Source organism: Antennarius striatus, chromosome 5 (assembly GCF_040054535.1).
Source record: "Antennarius striatus isolate MH-2024 chromosome 5, ASM4005453v1, whole genome shotgun sequence".
Classification (NCBI taxonomy): domain Eukaryota; kingdom Metazoa; phylum Chordata; class Actinopteri; order Lophiiformes; family Antennariidae; genus Antennarius; species Antennarius striatus.
Genome location: NC_090780.1, coordinates 9139506 through 9160556, shown reverse-complemented (window position 1 = coordinate 9160556; position 21051 = coordinate 9139506). Strand labels below are relative to the sequence as shown.

General features: G+C 38.8%; 1 protein-coding gene across 2 annotated transcripts; it reads left to right on the top strand.

Moving 5' to 3' along the window:
- The first annotated feature begins 626 nt into the window (after positions 1-626).
- tamm41 (TAM41 mitochondrial translocator assembly and maintenance homolog) lies at positions 627-12459 on the top strand. Of its 2 annotated transcripts, XR_011035491.1 has the most exons (9): positions 627-980; positions 1759-1941; positions 2322-2414; positions 2699-2849; positions 3403-3548; positions 8250-8415; positions 9503-9620; positions 11448-11510; positions 11737-11807. XR_011035491.1 is itself a non-coding variant. In XM_068316385.1 (8 exons), exons 1-8 carry the CDS (start codon positions 843-845, stop codon positions 11826-11828), a joined length of 1032 nt encoding a protein of 343 aa, XP_068172486.1. In that variant the 5' UTR covers positions 627-842; the 3' UTR covers positions 11829-12459. The 2 variants fall into 2 exon arrangements, 1 of the variants encoding a protein (XP_068172486.1); XM_068316385.1 differs by lacking the exon at positions 9503-9620 and having other exon boundaries at positions 11737-12459.
- Positions 12460-21051: the final 8592 nt, after the last annotated feature.

Here is a 21051-nt window from a genome sequence, read left to right as displayed (position 1 = left end):
ATTGACCGGTCCCAAATTGCCCGTAGGAGTGAGTGTGTGTGTGTGTTTGTATGTCTTTGTATGTGGCTCCGCGGTGCACTGGTGTCGTGCCCAGAGTGTCCCCCGCCTCACGCCCCATGCCAGCTGGGATAGGCTCCAGCTCCCTGTGACCCGCTACGGCGGATACAGCGGCGGTACATGAAAATGAATGAATGAACAATTGGAGAGAGACAGAGAGAAATCAAAGAAATGAAGCCTGAATACAAACAGCGTTACTTCATTGCCGTTGCATGGAGCTTAGCTCATCTACTGAACATTCCTGAAATCACTTTATTATTAGTTGGTGTGAGAGAGCAGGATGCAGAAGACAGGGTTAGATGGAGGCAATTGATTCGCTGTGGCGACCCCTGCAGGGAAAAACCGAAAGGAAAAGAAAGAGATTATTATTGTTATTGTTTACAGTTGTTGTTTTTGAATGCAGCCGTTCCATGGCTGTTCCATTTCCATTTCACGAACACACGCCTGTAATTATCTACGTTAGCTATACTTGACAAATAATATTCCTTTTAAAACCGATGGCGCCTCCATCGATGACTCGCTTTCCCATGAGCCTCTAGCAACTCTGACGTATATTTTAGTCGCCTGTCAAACACATAGCTAACCTGACCCGATGGATGTAGTTTGATAGAATGATAGATTTATTTATTTTCGGAGGGTGTTGTTGTTTAGTGGCATTGGTCCATTGGCTCTGGAATGTACATGTTGCTTTATTTTGGCGGAAGTTTATTTTATAAGTAATTTAATATTAAGTGCTTAGCTCATAAAGCTTATGCTAACTCTGAAAAGCTACAATTGTCGTTAAAATGACTGTTCTAGCTTTGAACAACACCAGTGTGATCTACAGACGGATTTTGTCACAGTTTCCTCAGGACATCAGCTTAGCTTTTGCTTATGGATCAGGTGTTTTTAAACAACACGGAACCAACCAAGGTCAAATGGAGGTGCGCGAAGCTGTTTTGCCCAAATTCTGCTGACATTAAACTTGCACGTTGGTTCACACACACACACACACACGCATGTCCATCACAATATTCTAAATGACCACTTTACATCTCTCAATGTAATGATCCAAGTGTTTTCAGTGGCATTACGTTCTATGCATTACATCAGACGTGGAAAGGTGGTGCCTGTAACAACAGAGTCTTTGCTACGCGTGTGTGTTTAAATGTTTTGTTTGGGGCGGCAGTGGCTCAGTGGTGCAGCAGGTCGTCCAGTGATTCTAGATCGGCTGTTCGATTCCCGCTCCCGCCGAGTCATTCGTCGTTGTGTCCTTGGGCAAGACACTTTACCCTTCTTGCCTCCAATGAGGCACTCGATGGTGTGTGAATGTTTCGGTGGTGGTCGGACGGGCCGCAGGCGCACATTGGCAGCCACGCCTCCGTCAGTCTGCCCCAGGGCAGCTGTGGCTACGTACTGCACGTAGTTTACCATCACGAAGTATGAATGAGGATTGAATGAATAATGGATTCAATGTAAAAGCAGCTTAAAGTGTCCAGAAGAGCGCTATATAAATCTAATCCATTATTATTATTATTATTATTATTATTATTATTATTATTATTATTATGTTTGGCTTAGTTTGGTTAATTTGAACAGCACAAATTTATGATGTCACTATGAATTTCACTGAAAGTTGATATTTTTCAGACTGCAGCTGCATGATAATTTAATTTTATGATGGATGATGTTCCTCATGACGTTTTTCTACGACAAATACAGAAGAATATGCTGGACTTTGTGATTGCGGTGGATGATCCAGTGACTTGGCACACTATGAATCTACTGCAGAATCGCAAACACTACTCCATACTGAAGCTGCTGGGTCCCACAACTATTAGTTCCATACAAAATGACCATGGGGCTTCAGTATACTACAACACACTGGTGCCTGTGGATGGACGGGTAAAAGCAGTTTTTACGCTTCATCATCTTTTTTCACATTAACATTCTGAAGTTAATAATTTCACTCTTGATCAAGATTTCCATTCTTTGACCTAAATGGAAATTCTTCTCATCTTTTCCTCTTATTTTATGTGTAAATAGCAATAATTTTTCAGATTGTATTTGCTTTCTTTCTTTTTCATTTTGCAATTCTGATTTTAGTATTTCTTTTGATCAACTATTTCTGTTGGATGAAACAAAGAAATTCTGTGTATTAAGATGGATTTAAAGTATTTAAATAATTATAAAAATAAATGCAAATTCAAGATATTGTTTTATAAGTTTTATTTGGTCAGATGTTATTAAACACAAACTTAATCTTCCTTTCTTCTTCTTGACAGATAATCAAATATGGTGTGATAAGCACAGAGTCCCTGATAGATGATCTGATGCATTGGAAGACAATGTATGTTGCTGGACGCCTTCATAAACCAGTCAGTATCAGCTTGATCAGATGGAAATTGGGACTGTAAAAATGTCATTGTGCTTTTAATAATCGGACAATATATTGTCAGACAAATCTTTGTTAACGTTAGTTAAAATATATTCAGTGATGAACATTAACATGCATTTTTCACTGTTGTGCATTTGGTCAATATTAGTGCCTGTTAAATTAAATATTTTTAATTTTAAAAGTGTTTTTCCTTAAAAGGAATGTGCACAAACGCGTCCCGTCTTATGTATACAACAATGTTTTTGTGTATTTTTTTTTTTGCAGGTGAAAATGCTGATACAGAGTGAGAATGGAAAGCTCCGTGCCGCTCTGGTGGCCAATCTGAAAAGTGCTGTGACAGCCTCCTTCCTCATGCTGCCTGAGAGCTTCAGTGAAGAAGACCTTTTCCTCCAGATAGCTGGTCTTTCTTATGCTGGTAGGTACTCTGTGAAACACAACAACAACCATGAATCTATTTGAAGTTCAAATGGATTTCAAATAATTTAATAATCATATTTATTTGTATCTTAAAAAATAAAAAAAAATCATAAAGTCATGTTTTTCAATATCCCATAACCCTACTTAAGACTAAAACTAATCTGATTGATTTGTTGAGATCTAATCATGTGAATTTGATAGAGCTAAGTTAATGGTCTCTTTAATGTTGTACAAACAGTAAAAATCTTTATACACAAATAATTTGATACCCAGGTTTGTATCGGGTACTCTCTGAGCTAAAGAAGCAAAGAGTAATGTGATGTTATGGTGATAAGGTGAATTATTAGTTGCTGAGTGTTATAACACTATCTGAAATTTCAAACAGGAAGATTTTGTGTCTCCAAATTTGTGGTGTTATATGACATAACATAACAAAACATAACATAACATAACATAACATAACATAACATAACATAACATAACCAAAGCAAAGGCTGGTAAATAGATGTGGTAAAAGTAGTTCAGGTAAAATATGTTCTGTTTCTCTGAAGGTGATTTTCGAATGGTGATTGGAGAGGATAAATCCAAGATCACCAATATTGTCAAAGACAACATTCAGCACTTCCGGATCGTCTACAGCAACATCCTTAGGGACTGTCCTCAAGTAGTCTACAAACCTCAGCTCGGAAAACTGGAGGTAAAATACACACAGCATATACACAGAAATGACTCAGATCTCACTCAATAAGAGGACAACACGATTGTACAGTGTATGCAGTACAGTGGTTCAACCACAGGCAGTCAATCTACTCTTATGTATGTCATGTATGTGAGCCTCGGATTAACTGTTAAAATAATTATTGCACTGTGTAATGCTGGAATGTCAAAGTCAAATATACAGAGGACCAAAAAGACAAATGTGCTTCAAGCCGAGGGCCAGACTGGTTCAGTGTTTATTAAAAAGTATTGAAATGATTGCACATAGCCATTGAACCAAGAGTGTATATTATTTAATGATTAAATGAATAATGCAATTTTTTCTGATGGCTCTAAGTAATTTCAAGCTAAATAATTTTTCATCAGGTACACAGACAAAAACGAACTTCCTTTAAAGTAAAATGACATCTTTGTCTGTGTGTTTCTGAGACTTTTGATGGGGTTTTCTTAGGTTGTATCCTTTCACTACAGCCAAACGTTCTCCACACAAAAGACACACAGGTTTGCTTTTTACCTCCATGAACATGTACTCTGACTTCCACCTGGCTTGAAACCCACTGCTCTCACCGCTCACCTTTTGTTAAGCCATTTTTGAGGTTAGGGGTAGCTGAAAGTTAACCTCTGCTCTGACTGCTGACGAATAATCACGCTGAGGCCCGCTTGCTGAAGTGACTTTGGAGGCTGCCGTTGCATTGTGGGGAATGTAGTGTTGGTGTGTGCAAAACACCAGCGGCTAAACACCGGCAACTGTGGCCAGTTCTAATAGCAATTAAATATCATCTAAGGGGCCATAGATAATTCACTTGTGGGTCGGATCCGGCCTCCGGGCCTTGAGTTTGACAAATGTGTCGTAATGCATTTCTGTCTGCTCTTTCTAAAACTGTAATGAAATAAACACATTGTTTCAGTTTAAGGATAAATAAGAGATGTGTTCACTGTTTTAGTTTCAAATACCTTCACTTTTATCTCCATAGAGTGCACCCGGATGTTTTAACTCGCGTTGTGTAATGGGAAATGTGGCCATGCTTTTCATCATATAGCTAATGTGAGACTGTAATGTTAAATATTAGCTGCCTTCCTTTTTTCACTCAGCTACACTTTCACCAGAGTGGTTTCAGTCTGCCTATGTATAATGTGTTGATAGCTTAGGGTGACATTGTAGCATTTAATCAGTCTGAAAGTCTAAACACAATATAATTAAGTAAGTAGCATTGCACACATAACAAATTAATTTAGTCTGAGATCCTTTTCTGTCCCCTGCATGAGAATTCGATAGAGTCAGAGTGTACCAGCATGTAGCATGCATGACCTTTGATGGTCATCATAGCACTTGCAGTGACTTATTACAAATGCAATAAATAAAACCCTAAACACGGAACCCTGCTGCTCATCAGCTGCCTGTCAGACGGTGCAGTGGGAGCCATCGACACGCCTCCAACAGGGGAAATTGCAGAGACTGAAAAACGGATATCTAAAATACCAACAAGGAGTCATCTTTGAATAAATATAGTCAAAAAAAATGTGAGTTAAGTCTCACTAAAGGCAGGAACACATCCAACCACTTCACCAATCTTTGTAAACATCAGCTCTCCCACAGCGGCATCTATTTTGTCTGTTGTTTCAATGAGCTGTACGTTCAATACTGTTTTACATAGATTTTGTTTTCAAAGATCCCGTTGCTCTATTCTCTTTTATTCCTCTTACTTACATCCTTCCTATTTAATTTATTCTCAGAAGTGAGCTTTTTAAACTTACTTCTACTAAAATGTGATTGATGATTTCATCAAACTCTATTACAGTGCCTTTGTACAACCAAAAAAACCCTTGCTTTGAATCCTTAATTTGCCATTGTAAGTACATTGATTACCCTGGCTACTAATAACAGTAGCGAACCGCCTCTTACGTTATACCGTGATACTGTTGTATTTTCTTAGACCGTAACAATTCTTTGAAAATCTCATAGCATTGCAGCCTTACTTTGAACCACAATTTTGCAAAATAAAAAAAATTCTTTGGTATCAGTGATTAGAATTACAGTACTCTTCACTTGTGTTATTAAAAGCAGACTTGAGGGTACATATGAAATGCATATTTCTGGATGAATTGAGACTCAACTAATATGATTAAATACCCCTGAGCCTTAACTTTTAATGGAATACATTGAACATTAGCATAAAAGGGCTGCAGAAAAATTTCCAATATGCAGACTGCCATAATTTCTATTAACTGCACCACCTTTAAACTATACAAAGTACCAAACAAGTGGAACAAGGGTGACAAAATAAAAGGAAAAGTTATATAATATTCAGAAAACACCTAATTAAGAGACAATGACGAGTAAGCCCGTTCATTGATAATGGATGGTCATAGATGGGACAGGATTGACCACTTTTTAAGACATGTTTTTGCTCTACTAGATACTAGAAGTGTGTGACATAACTTATTATTGTCTTGGGTGCAGGAAGCAAAGAATTGTCTTCAGCTTTCTTGAATAACAGGCCTGTCTGCATGACACAATTTACCACTCCACTCACATGCACCATTGCTATCTCCTATTCAGTCTGACTTAATGCAGTTTTCAAATGATGACCATGATGCCACATGCACCAGCAAAGCCCGGCTATGCTGTGGAAATGATACACCTTCTCCAGTCTCTAGGGTGTAAATTAACAAATTTTCAGAATGTTGCTGATTGGCGCATTGAGATTTCTACTCATTTTGTCACAAGTCATTTGTTCTGAACAATACTTACCTGATTATCTGTTGAACAATATAATTTATAAATAGAAATGTATTCCAGCAGGATATTCTATTTGCACATTTCAAGTAAGTAATACACTAATCAGCCATAACATGATGACCACCCGCCTAGTATCACATAGGTCCCCCGTTTCATCACCAAAACAGCCATAACCTTTTGAGGCATTGACTTCGCTAGATCTCTGGAGGTCTGCTGTTGTATCTTGCTGTAGATCCTTTAACTCTAATTTGCGAGGTGGGGTCTCCATAAATTTGACGTGCTTGTTTAGCTTGTTTATTCCACAGATGGTTGATTTGGTTGAGATCTGGGGAATGTGGAGATAATGTCACCTCAATTTTATCACGCAAGAACTTCAGTTATGTGACAGGATACATTATCCTGTTGAAAGAGGTCACTGCCTTTTTCTACAGAAAGTTTACATGGTGTCCAACAATGACCATGTAGGTGTTCTATGATAAAGTAAAATCCACATGGATGGCAGGACCCAAGGTATCCCAGCAGAATATTGCCCAAAAGCTTCAAACTGCCTCCTCAGCTTGTCTTCTTTTTATAACACGTCCCAGCATTACACATGCACTTGGCCATCCACAAGATGTAAAAGAAAATGTGATTCATTGGACCAGGCCGCCTTTTTCTTTTTTTCTCAAGTTGTGAGGCTCATCTACCCATTCTACTCAGCCGATCGCAGAAGTTTAGTAGGGGATTCAGGTCTGAAGAAAGTGCAGGCCCATTCACGGTACCCCAGTCTCCAACGGCTGTTCCCTAAAGATGCAACATTGATTAGCTGGAGCATTGTCGTGCATGAGAAGAAGTTAGGCCTGTGTTGTTTACACCCGTCCCTCATCCAGTATATGTGCTCCCTTGTCCATGCAAAATGATGACACTTGACTGGTGTTGTGGTCACATACCCTTGCAGATGGTCTAGCATGCGGTCCATGCTGAGGTTATTAGTTTCAAATGCTCTGATGTGACTCTCACCTCCTTTTATTGTGTCTGGAGTTCTGTGTCCTTCATCATCCAGTGGGATGTGGCAAAAGACCCTCCACTTCTATGTCTTTGTTAGTTGAAAAGGCTGTGTCTCTGCTGCAGCCTACTGATGGCACTCTAAGCTCAGTGGCCCCTTCCGTCTGAGAACATCCTGTTCGAAGCCTCACAATCACAAGGTAGTGTTGATCCAGGAAATGTATTGGTCGATTCATGGATTAAATACCCGTTGTTTTGTCATTAAGCTCATTAAGCTTGTTCGAGAACAGAAAATGGCAAAAAAAGTACTGAACAATGGGCCATTAGACAAGTGTGTTCAGAAGTTTAGATAAGGTCATATTAAGTTCACCTATAAAGGCTATTTTTCATTTTAGATTCATCCTGAAATCTCACCCAGAAGCCAAATACCACTAACTTTTTGTGAGTAGTGTATCTAAATCAAAACCTGCATTAATTTCTTCAGCTACAGTAGCCGTCCCTTGCTCCCCACATGCATCAATGAACTCTGGCCTGTCATGACTGTGTTGCCGGTTCACAGCTTTTAACTGACTACCACTACAGACCACACAAGACTTCACAAGAGCTGCCGTTTTGGTCATCAAGTCACAATTTGGCCTTGTCAAACCTATTTAAGTCCTTCTTGCCCATTTTTTATGCTTCTAATTTGAGGAAAAAGTGATCACTCTCTGCCTGATATATCCCACCCACTAACATGTGCCATGGCAACTAATTTGATCACAACACCTGCCAGTGGTCGTAATGTTGTGGCTGATCGGTGTAAATACTGGGAGGGAATGCATCAACACATTATATTCCTAAAAACATTGCACTCAATTTATTTGTTGCCTGAACACTCGGATAAAACCGGAGTTGTGTTCCGGGTAGTCCTGTTCAGTCTGCTGTTTGTATTGTTATCTATTTATTCTGTGCCTGCAGGTTGACAAAAGCCCAGAGGGCCAATTTGTTCAGCTGATGGCCTTGCCTCGAACCCTGCAGCAGAAGATCACAAAGCTGGTTGATCCTCCAGGAAAAAATCGAGACGTGGAGGAGATCCTGCTTCAGGTTGCTCAGGACCCAGACTGTGGATCTTTCATACAACAAGGTTCAGACCAATGGATGTGTGGAGGGAAATAGAATGACCTATTTTAGATATATTCTTTGCATGTTGACGGCTCTTTATTTCCCCATTTTCTTCCTAATTTTTTCAATTTATATCCTCATTTCCTCATATTCCTATTTCCTTTCAGTTTCTTCCACTTTTCTTCCCTTATTCCCTAACTTCCTTTCTCAAGTATTTCTTACTTGTTTTCTTCTTTACTTTCTAACCACTATGCACAGTGGTGTAGTGGTTAGCACTGCTGCCTCACAGCAAAAGGTTAAGGGTTCAAACCCCAGCATTTGGACCCATGTGAACAACATGGCTTTATTGCTAGTAAACAATAAATGATTACTAGCGGGAACCCATGGAAATTCCACAAAGAGTTTCCGCGTTCTCTCCGTGTCTGAATGGATTTTCTCCGGGTTGTCCAGTTTCCCCCCATCATCAGGAATAACATGCTTTTAAGGAATATTAGGTCATGTTGGCCCGTAGTGGTGGCGCACCCAGGGTGCAGCTGCTCTGGACCAGCTCTCCATCTGACCTTCCATTTTTGTTGTACCATCTGTATAGTGACGAATAAAGATCTTTCTTTCTTTATTTCTTCACTTCTTTGCTTCCACCTTTTTTCTACATTTTCTTCATTTTTGCATTTCTTCGCTTCCTTCTTTCCATATTTTCCACCCTACTCATTTTCTTACTGCCCACATTTCCTCATATCTTCACATCCTTATTCTGCGCTTCCTCATTTCCATCCTCATTTCATCTTCTCATTTCCTACTTTTGTATTTCCCTCCTCACTTTAGTATTTCCTCCCTCACTTTTTTCCTTGCATCTTTGTTTCCATCCTTATTACCTAATTTTCTTCTATATTTTCTTTATTTCTTTATTACCTTATTTCTTTATTTCCTCTCTTCCATTTTTATTTTCCTCCTCATTTCCTTCCTCATATCATCAAATCTTCCCTTTAATCTTTCCCTTTAATCTTTCTTAACTATAAAAATAAATGATTACTAGCGGGAAACTGTGGAAATTCCATGATAAAACAATAATATCAGACTTTGTTTTCTTTATTTTTCTTCGCCGTCACAAGTAAACAAACCGCGGTGTCCGACAAAGCCGTAATGGCTCCTTGTGTGTGGGACGGACAAACGCGAAGACGAAGGCCGCTTTGGTGTTACGGTCCGGTCATCTGGATAGACGCCGGCTTTGTGAGTTCGATCCTGGTGAATAAAACATTGGGGTTCCCCACACAGCAACCTGAGGTCTGTCATAATCAAAGAATATAAACCACTGTATTTGACAAAGCTAAAACGGCTCCGTAAGTGAGAGACATGGACAAATGTGAAGACAGGAGTTAACTTGGCTAGCGTCCCGAACTTCCGGGCAGACGCCTGTACACTAAAACATAGTGTTTGCATTACATGTGAATGGACATTAAACAGAAAATAGAGTATATTTTGTGCTCTCAGGAGCTCTCGTTCACGTGATTCCTTCTGGCAGATGCACCGTGATTGGTTGGGCGCTTGATTGACAGATAGTGGGTGGAGTTAAAAAGCATGACACTGTGAGGTTTCTCAAGTGAGCTTATTCAAATATATAGTTGGGAAGATGTAACACTAGATTGATTGGAGACAATAGTCTCTAATAGTCTCTAACCCTATGTAAGCATTAATCAATTAAGGCTGCAGCTAATCATTTTCAATAGCCATTTATCTACTTACTCTCAGTTAATTGTTGTTTGAGTCTAAAATTGTTTAACAAAAAGGTGAATAAGATTAATCACAATTTCCCAGAGCTCAAAGGGATGTCTTCAAGTAGCTTCTTTTAGCAAGCTAACAGCCTAACACACAGCAACTAGTGTGTGTGTGTGTATATATATATATATATATATATATATATATATATATATATACTAGCGGGAACCCGAGGAAATTCCACGATAAAACAATAATATCAGACATCATACCAAACATATGAAAAGAATAAATAGCTACCTTTTTTCTATGGAGCAAGATAGATAGTAAATAAAAATGGTAAAATGCTTATTGGTTGATTGGCTGTAACCCACTGAATGTATAGCATACTTTCGTATACCCCATCTTTCTTTTTATTGGCAATTTTCCATTTGTGCTTGGCATTCAGTGCCTCTGGCTAAGTAGTACTTCTCTTTTTGATGCAATCCTTTCCTCTCTTTCAGTCAGAGTTTCGTTCAGAATTTGTTGCCGTTTTCTGTGTAGTTCCTGCTGTTTGGACTCTCTGCTCAAAAACACTAAAGTTGTTGGAACAGTTATGATACTGTAAAATTATGTTAACTGGGAAGTCCATGCATAGTTATTTCTTCTCCTAATATAGCAGATGCCTTACGCCACATTGTTCACGTGATTCCTTCTGGCAGATGCGCTGTGATTGGTTTGGCAGTTGATTGACAGGTAGTGGGTGGAAATGATGACAGCGTGACAGTGTAAGATTTTTTCAAGTGAGCTTATTCAAATATGTAGGTGGGGAGATTATATATATATATATATATATATACACACACACACACACACACATACTTTTCCTTTCGGCTTTTCCTTCAGGGGTCGCCACAGCGAATCAATTGCCTCCATCTAACCCTGTCTTCTGCATCCTCTTCTCTCACACCAACTACCTTCATGTCCTCCCTCATTACTTCCATAAACCTCCTCTTTGGTCTTACTCTAGGCCTCCTGCTGGCAGTTCAAAGCTCAGCATCCTTCTACCAATATATATATATATATATATATATATATATATATATATATATATATATATATATATATATATATATATATATATATATATATATATATATATATATATATACACATATAATTTTTTTTAATGCACAAAATGATAGACAATTCAATTAATTCACACAGACAATGAATCCTTACTCCTTCCATTTATGTGAGAAGGTTTTATGGCTACTAGCTGTAGGTAGCAGCCTTAAGATCATATTGCAGAATGGTGACATATCATTAAATTTATAATTGGATGCCCCTGTTCCCCCTCAGGTATTTCATCTATCGTGAAATCCTCCAGTATAACACAGAGCATCAAAGGCATTGCTACAGCAGGTAGGCTCCTTTCTCTTCTTTGATTGATGTCTTAAAAAAACCCTGTATGTGTTGACCGGTTACTATTTTGCTAGTTTGGTGCCTCAGGTCCTGTACAAGAATAAATTAACATGCTTTTTCCTTCTTTTTGTCATTTTGGGGCATTTATACACTTCTGTTTACTATCAATAATATTGAAGGGTGTTCTTCTAGTTTGTTTGTTAATGTGTGTCCCGAATCTCCCCAGGTTTGTGGAAGACTGTGTCTTACAGTTCCAAGAAACTGGTTAAGATGTGGAGGGGTTGGAGACGAAAGCCATCTGTCTCACAGATGTCCTGATCTGGTTTGGTCTACCGGAAGCGTGTTGTCCTGTGCAACTGTCGTTCAGAGAATTTATATACATCTACATTCAACTTTACCCTTAAACAGTTGGGATACTAAGAATTACACGTTCACCACTGGTTGTGTCATTGCAAAGTGATTGTGAAGGGGGATCACTTAGTTCCTACACAGCTGCCCTTTATCACGCAGTTGTACAAGAAGTGTAGAAGAAGTGTAGAAGAAGAAGTATTGCAATCGTACCTGATATTTTGTGGTACTGCAAAGAGTGTAATTATGGTAACTGCTGAACTGCTGACTGTTCAGCTGTGTTCAGTTGGGCTGGTTTAACATGTTTTACAGGTTACACACACACACAAACAAACACACATACAAAATCTCAAATCTCTCATGTCTTTCCATTTCACATTTTGAATGCTTATTTATGTGAGTACTCACTGATCCAAACATTGACTTGTGAAAATGCTCCTCATTCTTACCATGTGTAAACCTGTGTCACCCCATTGCTATGAGCTTGTCATATTGACAAATGGTTGTCGTTGATGGGAAAATGCCTTGACTGTTTCCCCACAAAATATGCTGAAATTCACTTCTAAGAAATGGATTTATTAAACATTTTATTACAACATGATTGATGGTCTTTTCTATTTCTGTTAGAATAAACAAACATACAATTAAACAAAATCAAGTCTGAAAAATATGTGATGTAATGAACTCCATAGCGTAGCTGGACCATTATTCAACTTCATAATATATTCTGTTTTAAATATCAGTGACTGAAGTTAAAAGTTGAGTTGGGGCATAAATGCTGTAATAACTGTAATAACGACAGGCTTACCTACTTATACAAAGTTAATAATTATGAGCCATTAACTATTTTACAAAAGAACATGGCGACATCTAAAACTGAAAATGTTTCCATTATTATCATAATTTTTGCTTCCTGTTCTTCTATTTTTAGGTTTGGTGAAGACCAAATCTAAAAGTGTGACAGACTCACTTCGCTTACACTGCTGGTTATAACCTGTAATTACAACTGGTTTATTTATTTAAATACAGCAATTTCTGATAAATTTTATGTTTTATAAATGAGAGAGAGAGAGAGAGAGAGCCTGAATTAAATGGGCACATTACTTTAATATTTAATGAGAACGAATTAGAATACTTCCAACTATAGCCAGTATAATCCATGTACAAGTCTGGAAAATGTAGAAACTGGACAAATTACAAAAATGTGTGGTGCCTACCAGACTCTGACACTAACGTGTTGTTGGCTCAGTTTGAGGCTTAACATAATCATATTTTATATACCGGTATCTACTAAAAATTAAAATGTTCTAATGATTAATTGCAGCAAAAAGGGGACATTAAAAAAAATAAAAAAAATAATGTTGACAAAGTTCACAGTATGGTTATATTTTGACAGTAATATTTTCATAAAGTCATTATCTCTTTGGTATTGCAACTTTAGTTGTCTGCTACATCGGTGCCACAGTGGTAAACATAATGTGCTGATAGTGTTTTATGTTGTTCGTCTCATGCACATCTAACATACACGTAAGGTTTACGAAAACAATGAGTCGCGGGGGCTCTAGCCCAGTTCGGTTAAGTCCCCTGAAAAACATATTTTGAAGGAGCGGGGGGGTGGCAGCTGTCTTTAATCATCTGGACATGTGAGTGTTTCTTCACCTGAGTTTGCCCTGTAATAAGCACTGTGACAACAGTTTAACCTTCAGAGGATGTGACGCAATATTCTCATTATGTATGCTGATGTCATCGCTCCAGTCCTCCACCAATCAGCGCGCTTCACTTTCACCACCTGCTAGGAACTGAATTCCATCATTCCAGGCATTCCTGCCCTCCCTCCCTCCCTCCCTCCTCCCCTCTTCCCCTCCTCCTCCGTCTCCTCTTCCTCGTTTCGCTTACAACCAAGTTTGCCCCGACAAACCTGCTGCTGTCGTCTCTCCTCGCACAAGAAGGAGGAAAGTGAACTACGGCTGTTGTTTTGAATCTCCGTGGAATATAAATTTCTGTATTTTTATTTTCGCCTGTAAACACTATCATACTGGAAGATACCAAAGTGGCTCTTGGAGGAGGTAGGTGCTGCTGAAGTTTGTGACTGATCCTGTTGACGGGTTTTGCGGTGGCAAGTCCGTTTCATGTGAAATGTTCAGGATGTGAATGGAAACTGTTGTTGAGAACAATTTCAAGAAAGCGACGGCTCGTTTTATCCCGATATGAAGCGACACTGGCGGGTTCCCAAACTTTGTCACGTCAGGAACCCTTCTGCAGCCATATGCTCGCTTGTAACGCGTCTCTGTTGGGAGTGAAAGCCAGCTCTAATATCATATAGCGACAGGCCAACTAGGAGCCAAAGCCACAACTGTATTTTGACTGGAAAAGTGTCCGAATGAAACCTGAAGAAAACATGTCACTAATGACGGGAAAATACCCGAACACACTTGCTACCAATCTAATTAGTTTCAGTTTTGCCCGGGGCGAATGCGTTACAATGCGTATTCCGTGACGCGCACCACATAGTATGTTGTGTCGTGAGGAGCGACATAATAACACGTTCGAATGTTTACGCAGCGTGATGCCAAAGTGTGAAAATATTGTTGCTAGTAATTGCGATCTCGTAATGCTTTCCTCCCCAAAGAATGGTATTTTAAGAATGCAGAAAGCGCGAAGAGAGTGACTTTTTGTTTTTATCCAGAAATTCCTTGCATAGCCCAGTTAGACAGATGACTCGACACTGCAGGCAAAACCCCCCAAATACTCAACCTTTGTAAGACTAAAGTCCAAATATTACCAGGACATCATAAATTAGAAAACAAACTTGCGGATGATGACAGTAAAGGATGTTTTTCCCTTTAAAACAATTATTATGCCATTTTGAAATGATACAAGATGTCCTGCAATCACATGTTAAGTATTATCAGCAAAATCTAGTCACGCTGTAAAACGCCGTTAAGTTATGATTAAATTATACAGTGGCATGTTGTGAGACTTCTAGACTTCATGCAGGGCTTTCCAGCACTGCTATTGCTAACAGGGCAATACTGTGGACTTCAATGTAAATTGCAAAGCATCATGGGAAGGTGAAAGAAAAGTGTGGGAAATAAAAAAATAACACAAGGAAACATGCACATACATTTACCAATACATCACCCATTTTTTCCTCCCTCAAAGTATCAGAATTTTTGGAGAATAATAGCATCATCCCTGTCCAAACAAATTAATAAATCTTTTTTATTCTTATGTAAGTACAATCCATGTACTACAGTAGTATTACAGTAGTAAATGCATTTAAATTATCATTAATTTAAGCAAATATGTGTTTGAATTTAAATAGACTAACACTATACCACTACAACAGTTATTGAGTGATAACTTTGCACACGTACAATATTGAAAAATAAATAAATATATATATTACTATAAAAATAGTAAGAAATACTTTTCAGGTATTACTGTAAATTTTCTGTAAAAAGTTCTACATGGTAAAGGATCAAAAGCACTCAGAGGGGCCTCTTCAAGAGTCTTATTACAGTACATACACATTGCACTGTGATTGACAGAAAAGTAGTTGGTGACTGTTGACCGTTTCAATAATGTCATAAACATATCAATCATCATTTTGCACAAAATATACAGGTTCAAGCTTCTTTTCTTATAATCTTTGGCTTCATAGAAATTATAATACATAATAGGCTCCAGCTCCCGTGACCCGCTGCGGCGGATAAGGGTTGCCGAGGCGCCTGAGCAAGGTGCCGTCCCCCCTACAAGATGCTCATTGGGGCGCGATTTCCTCACGTGACCCATCAATCCGCCTCCCCTGTACCTCTAAATGTACTCCTATACTGTATTACTAATTGCACACCTACAGGCCCCTAGTGTGCTGTGCCTTTTTCAGGGGCCTGTAACCATGTGCTGTAATTAACACATATATGTAGTTGTGTGAGAGTGTAGAGTGTAAAGAGAATATCCCCATGAGGGATTAATAAAGTCTGTATTATTATCATTATTATTATTATTATTATTATAAAGTGGAACACGATGAATGATGAATGAATGAATATGATTCTATAATTCTAATGTAGTTCTTTTAATTGGCTGAGGAAAATGATTTGTATAAATGGACACTGAAAATAAAATTTCTGAACAGTGTATTGATATCATGCGTTCTACCAAGGAAAAACTGTCTTTGTGGTGTCTGCCATAAAATGTTACTGTGCTGTGGTAATAACATGTTTTTTTTTCATTGATCATCATGACAGGCATGTGAGATCTTGAATCAGGAGCTTTCAGACATCGGTCTAACATGTCCTTGTTCTCCATTGTGTTTTCACAAACTTTGAACTCCTCTCTGTCCCACAGACATCCAAGCATGGAGACACCACTGGATGTTCTGTCAAGAGCAGCATCATTTGTTCATGCGAACGAAGAAGAGAGTAAGTTCAAACTACACAATTTGTTCCAGTGGAACTGGAATTTGGAAGCGTAAACTTCAGTTTTATGGATTTTTGTGCTGGGTCACTGTGAACAAACGATTTGTATGATTTTGAGGACAGTACATGCTGATAAAGTGAAACAACATGTTCTGTCATAAGTCTTTGCCCTGTTTTCTGGCACAATACAATATGGGTCTTTGTGTGTGTTTGCGCCAAAAAATATACTGCCAAATAAGACTAACTACACAAAATACACTTTAGTAGTGCACTTTAAATAGGTTGTTTGTTTACTTCACCCTGCTTTCATTGGAATTAGGGTGGGGTGGTTGACTGTCACACCTGTTTGTGTGTCTCTTTCTGTCTTACAGATCTCTGCTCTTATATTTATCTTGTCTGCTTTTATTTGCTCTTCTATTTTTTTCTTATGATGTCTGTCTTTGCAGAAATAACTGTTATTTGAGCCTTCATTTGAGCTCTACAAATGAGGTCAAATGATGTTCTGAATTTTGGAAAGAGACATGAAAAATGCGTTTTGTTGAAACCATTTCATGCTTAGAAAACAATTTCTCTGAGTTCATAATAAAAACATTTTCAAAGGCGCAAGATGATTGATCAACTTAAGAATTTATTAGCGAATACACATACAGGACAATTTTGCATCATTGGTTCATCATTGTATTGCACTTCCACACCAACATCTAGTTCCCATAATGCATTTGATTGAATGAGCTGAATATGTGCTTCCTTGCACTTTGGAGTAAAATGGCATGAGAGATATCCTTCCATCCTCCTCTGCCTGCTCGCCCCCTGTAGTGCTTTTGTTTTCTCCTCTTTGCTGATGTCACTTTTTGTTGTGGGCCATGAAAGCCTCTTTGTCTAAAGACAATGCATTGAACCTGTTTCCACAATAATTCAGGAGGAGTAGGAAAACCAGTGCTCCTGCTAGTCAACAAAACCAGTTAACCAACTAGCCGGGCTGTTTTAGCAACTGTCACTTAGCTAACCAGGCCAGGAGGTGGTTGAGTGAACCAGTAATCTGTGGAGATGACACGCAAGTCAACAACAACAAAGTGAATGCATTTCCAGAAGCCTGTACCATAAAGCTGGATTATGGTTTAGCTAGGTAACTTCAGGCTTAACCCTGGCTTTTCGGTACCATAAAGGTGGCTGACTTTCTATCGGGCTATGTTGTCACGGTAACCTATGCTGAACACCTAACCTGCTCCCGAGCAGGATAAGTTCAGGCTAAGAGCTCAGCAGCTATAACAGCTCAACCTACTGACCAATCAGTTCTCTTGGAAAATGGGTTGTCCGTTTTATGAGAACCCGGTGGATCTTGGTGCACAGCTTGTGCAAAGAGCGCTCAGGCTCGAGAGAATATTTAGAGATCGCTGTAATCCGTTCGAATTGCCTGAACTGTACGAAAGGTACAGGTTTTGGGGAGAGGGGTTACATTACATCTGTCAGCTGCTGGAGCCTTACATCAACAATGTAAAGAACCGCAACCACGCGCTGACAGTCCCACAGAAAGTGTGCATTGCACTGAGGTTTTTTGCCACAGTTAATATATTTCTTAGTGGTGTTCGTAATTATTATGATGTCCTTAAATCCCTCGTTGGATGGGTTACAAGCAAGCCACAGATAAAATGACATTAATCAATAATTTGTTTAAGTGAATCATGGATTGATTCATTCATTCATAGGTACTTTTATGTATTCTGTTAGCGATGCCGAAAACCTCGGGAAGAACACAGTATGTAGAGCTATTCATAAAGTCGCGGGGGGCTACAATCACATGCCATAATGAAAAATGTCGTACACACATAGATTTATGGAACACACAAATGTTACAAGTAAACATTGAGTAATACATTTGTATGCCTGTATTTTCACATAGTGAATGCAAGTTTTCAATTGCTGGGGGGTGTAAAACCACACTTGTCATGGAGTGTGTGTGGGGGGGATACCCCCCCAAAGGGGGGCTCCGGGGGGCCTCCCCCGGGAAATTTTTTAGAGAGTGGGGTTGTTGTCCTGCATTCTAGTGCATTCTGAGGGCAAAATCTTCTGTTCAGTTTACCTAGAAAAATACACTAAAGTCAATAGTTCAAACTTAACTATCTTTACTTCTATCCTACTTTATGCAGGTATAAATGTGAGATTCAACAATTGAAAACTTGGATTCACTATGTGAAGATACAGTCATACAAAATATTACTCAATGTTTACTTGTTAAGTTTTACTTGCTATTATAGCAAGCGAGGTGAATACACATTTACATGCATCGATGGTTATTCCTACCGGTCTAGAGGGATCAAAAGTCTAAGACTACAAAAAAGTATTGATAATATCTTTCATTTACCTTCTGATCGGTCTGTCACCACTCCTACCCCCTCCTCAGCATTCACCATTTGTTGATTAATTAGTATTTTTACATAAACTCCACTATATAACACTGGATTCTTAATTTCTTTCGATCGATGGTCCTCGCCTTGTCGTACACCAATTCGCGGGTTTAGCTTGTAAAAATAGAATATTTTTGTTTTTCATTGGACAAGAGGAGGTCATGACCCGAGTGCATATTTAATGATCGGGAGCGTTCGGGTCACTTCGGCTATTTCCGTCGGCATGCTTCGGCTAAATTCCGTCGGCATGCGGAAATAGCAGTGCTAGCGAGCAAAAAAGTTGTAAGTTTTAGCCTTTTTTCCGTGAAAATAAGAACGCCACTGTGGCTACACAGTCTGAAAACATCGTAGCCAATCTGGAATTTACTTCGCCTATGGCGAAGTGGCGAATGGCTAGCGCAAGCCCAGATTTCTCTGTATCTAGTATGATATCACATCTTTTTTTGAAAACCGTAAGAAATAGTGAGGTCATAGCCATTTCTGTTGATTAAATTGTCATTTTCACAAATGGCGATGCAAGGAAGAGAGGATAGTTTTCAAGAAAAGGGGACATTGTGAGAGGATGATAGAAGTACAAAGAAAACAACAATTTAGCTGTTGGAACAGTTAGAACTACTTTTTGCGACAATTTGGAAAAATTGCTGGAAAGAACTCAGCGTGATTTTTCTGCTCTTTTATAACCTTCTCACTCCTGCATCAATCATATCATCATACATAGCTTCTTAACTCTTCAGATTTTGGTTGCATGTCTTCTCTCCAAAGTCATATTTTCAGCTGAACAGCTGGAGTGAGATGTCCTTGGACCATTCTTTGAACTCATAATCTGTTCTCTGTTTCATCAACACAGTGGGAGTCATAGCTGTTACTGGCTCTGCTGTCTTTATCCCACAATGGCTTAGAGATCAGTAAATTCCGTTGGTGGATCCAGTATCTGACCACTTCTAGATCTGTTCAGCCTCCTGTGAGTGTGACAATGTGGTGTCATTTCTAAACATAAAGGGGTTCTACATAAAAATAAAGACCTGCTCTCCAAGGCTGAAATTGACAAAAGCAATTACAGAAACATTGACTGCAGCACTCACAAAACTTTAGGGAGTAACACTAAGTGTTGTGCAGTCAGCTGTTGTCATCAGAAGGTATCAAAATATTATAATAGTTCATATATTGATAATGCAGCAATTTACACAACTTTAAATAAGTGCCACAAGATTAATTCTGAACGCAGACACACACACACACACACACACACACACACACACACACACACACACACACACACACACACACACACACAGGGCTGCCTCTGGGTTGCCTGTGACCAACATAAATCACAAGTGTGAGTCAAACAGCTATGACCCTGAATATACAGTAATTACTGTACACACTTACTGAAATAGCAGAGAAGAAGTCTATGCTGTATATTTAATGGTTAAATGCTTAATACTCAGCATTATCCCTCATACTAATTTTGGTGATGTTTGGAAGATCTTGCAGTGTGCTCCACCCATCCTTCTAGCAAACCTGTATTTGACATCAACCTTAGACTGGGTGGCACTCGAGATCCAACTTCAAGGACAGATTGAAATGTTTTTCCTTGTAAGGATTGTAGTGATTTCTAAATTATAGCTTTTAATTTTTTTAGCACATTCTCAGCGCAATTTTCTTGGTTTTAAGACAAAAGCAGGGATATTTACTCTTTTTAATGGCTCTTGGATGTTAGATCAAAGGCACTCATTCTAAAGAGGCCAGTGGTTTAGAGACTTCTTGAAGAGAAGGAACATGGGCCTTTTGTTTCTAACAGGAACCACAACAAAACAAAACTAATAGCGAAAGATGGTGATTGGCGACGATCTTTATAATATCCTCTGCTCTACATCTGCGAAACAGAATTACGTCTGCTGCACACTGAAGTACTCTTTGTTTGTTTAGATAAAACACAGTCACTGACACACATACTTGCACAAACCCCCTTTTATTGTTAAAGTTTTGGTGGTTTTGTTTGAGCACTGCTATTCTTTTCCAAGCTTTTTCTGAATGGACACTTCAGAAAAAGCTTAAAAACAGTGGCATTCTATTATTATAAGAATCAAGTTGATATTTTCCATTTGATTATGTTATTTTATAAATTTCCAGACTACCTATCTGATATTCCATGCAAGAAACTCTTCATTTGATCCTCAGTGACTACATTTGCAGAATGTCACGGAGTATTGTTAGGCTTGGTCTAGAAGTGTTTCCCTTTAGTCACTGGACCAGTTCTTTTTCCGTGGCAAGTTGAATCTTGGCTTACATTTTTTTTTGGCTATTACTTTTTCTACTACTACTACTATTGTGGTCCAGACTGAATCTATGGGAGGCATGCCAACA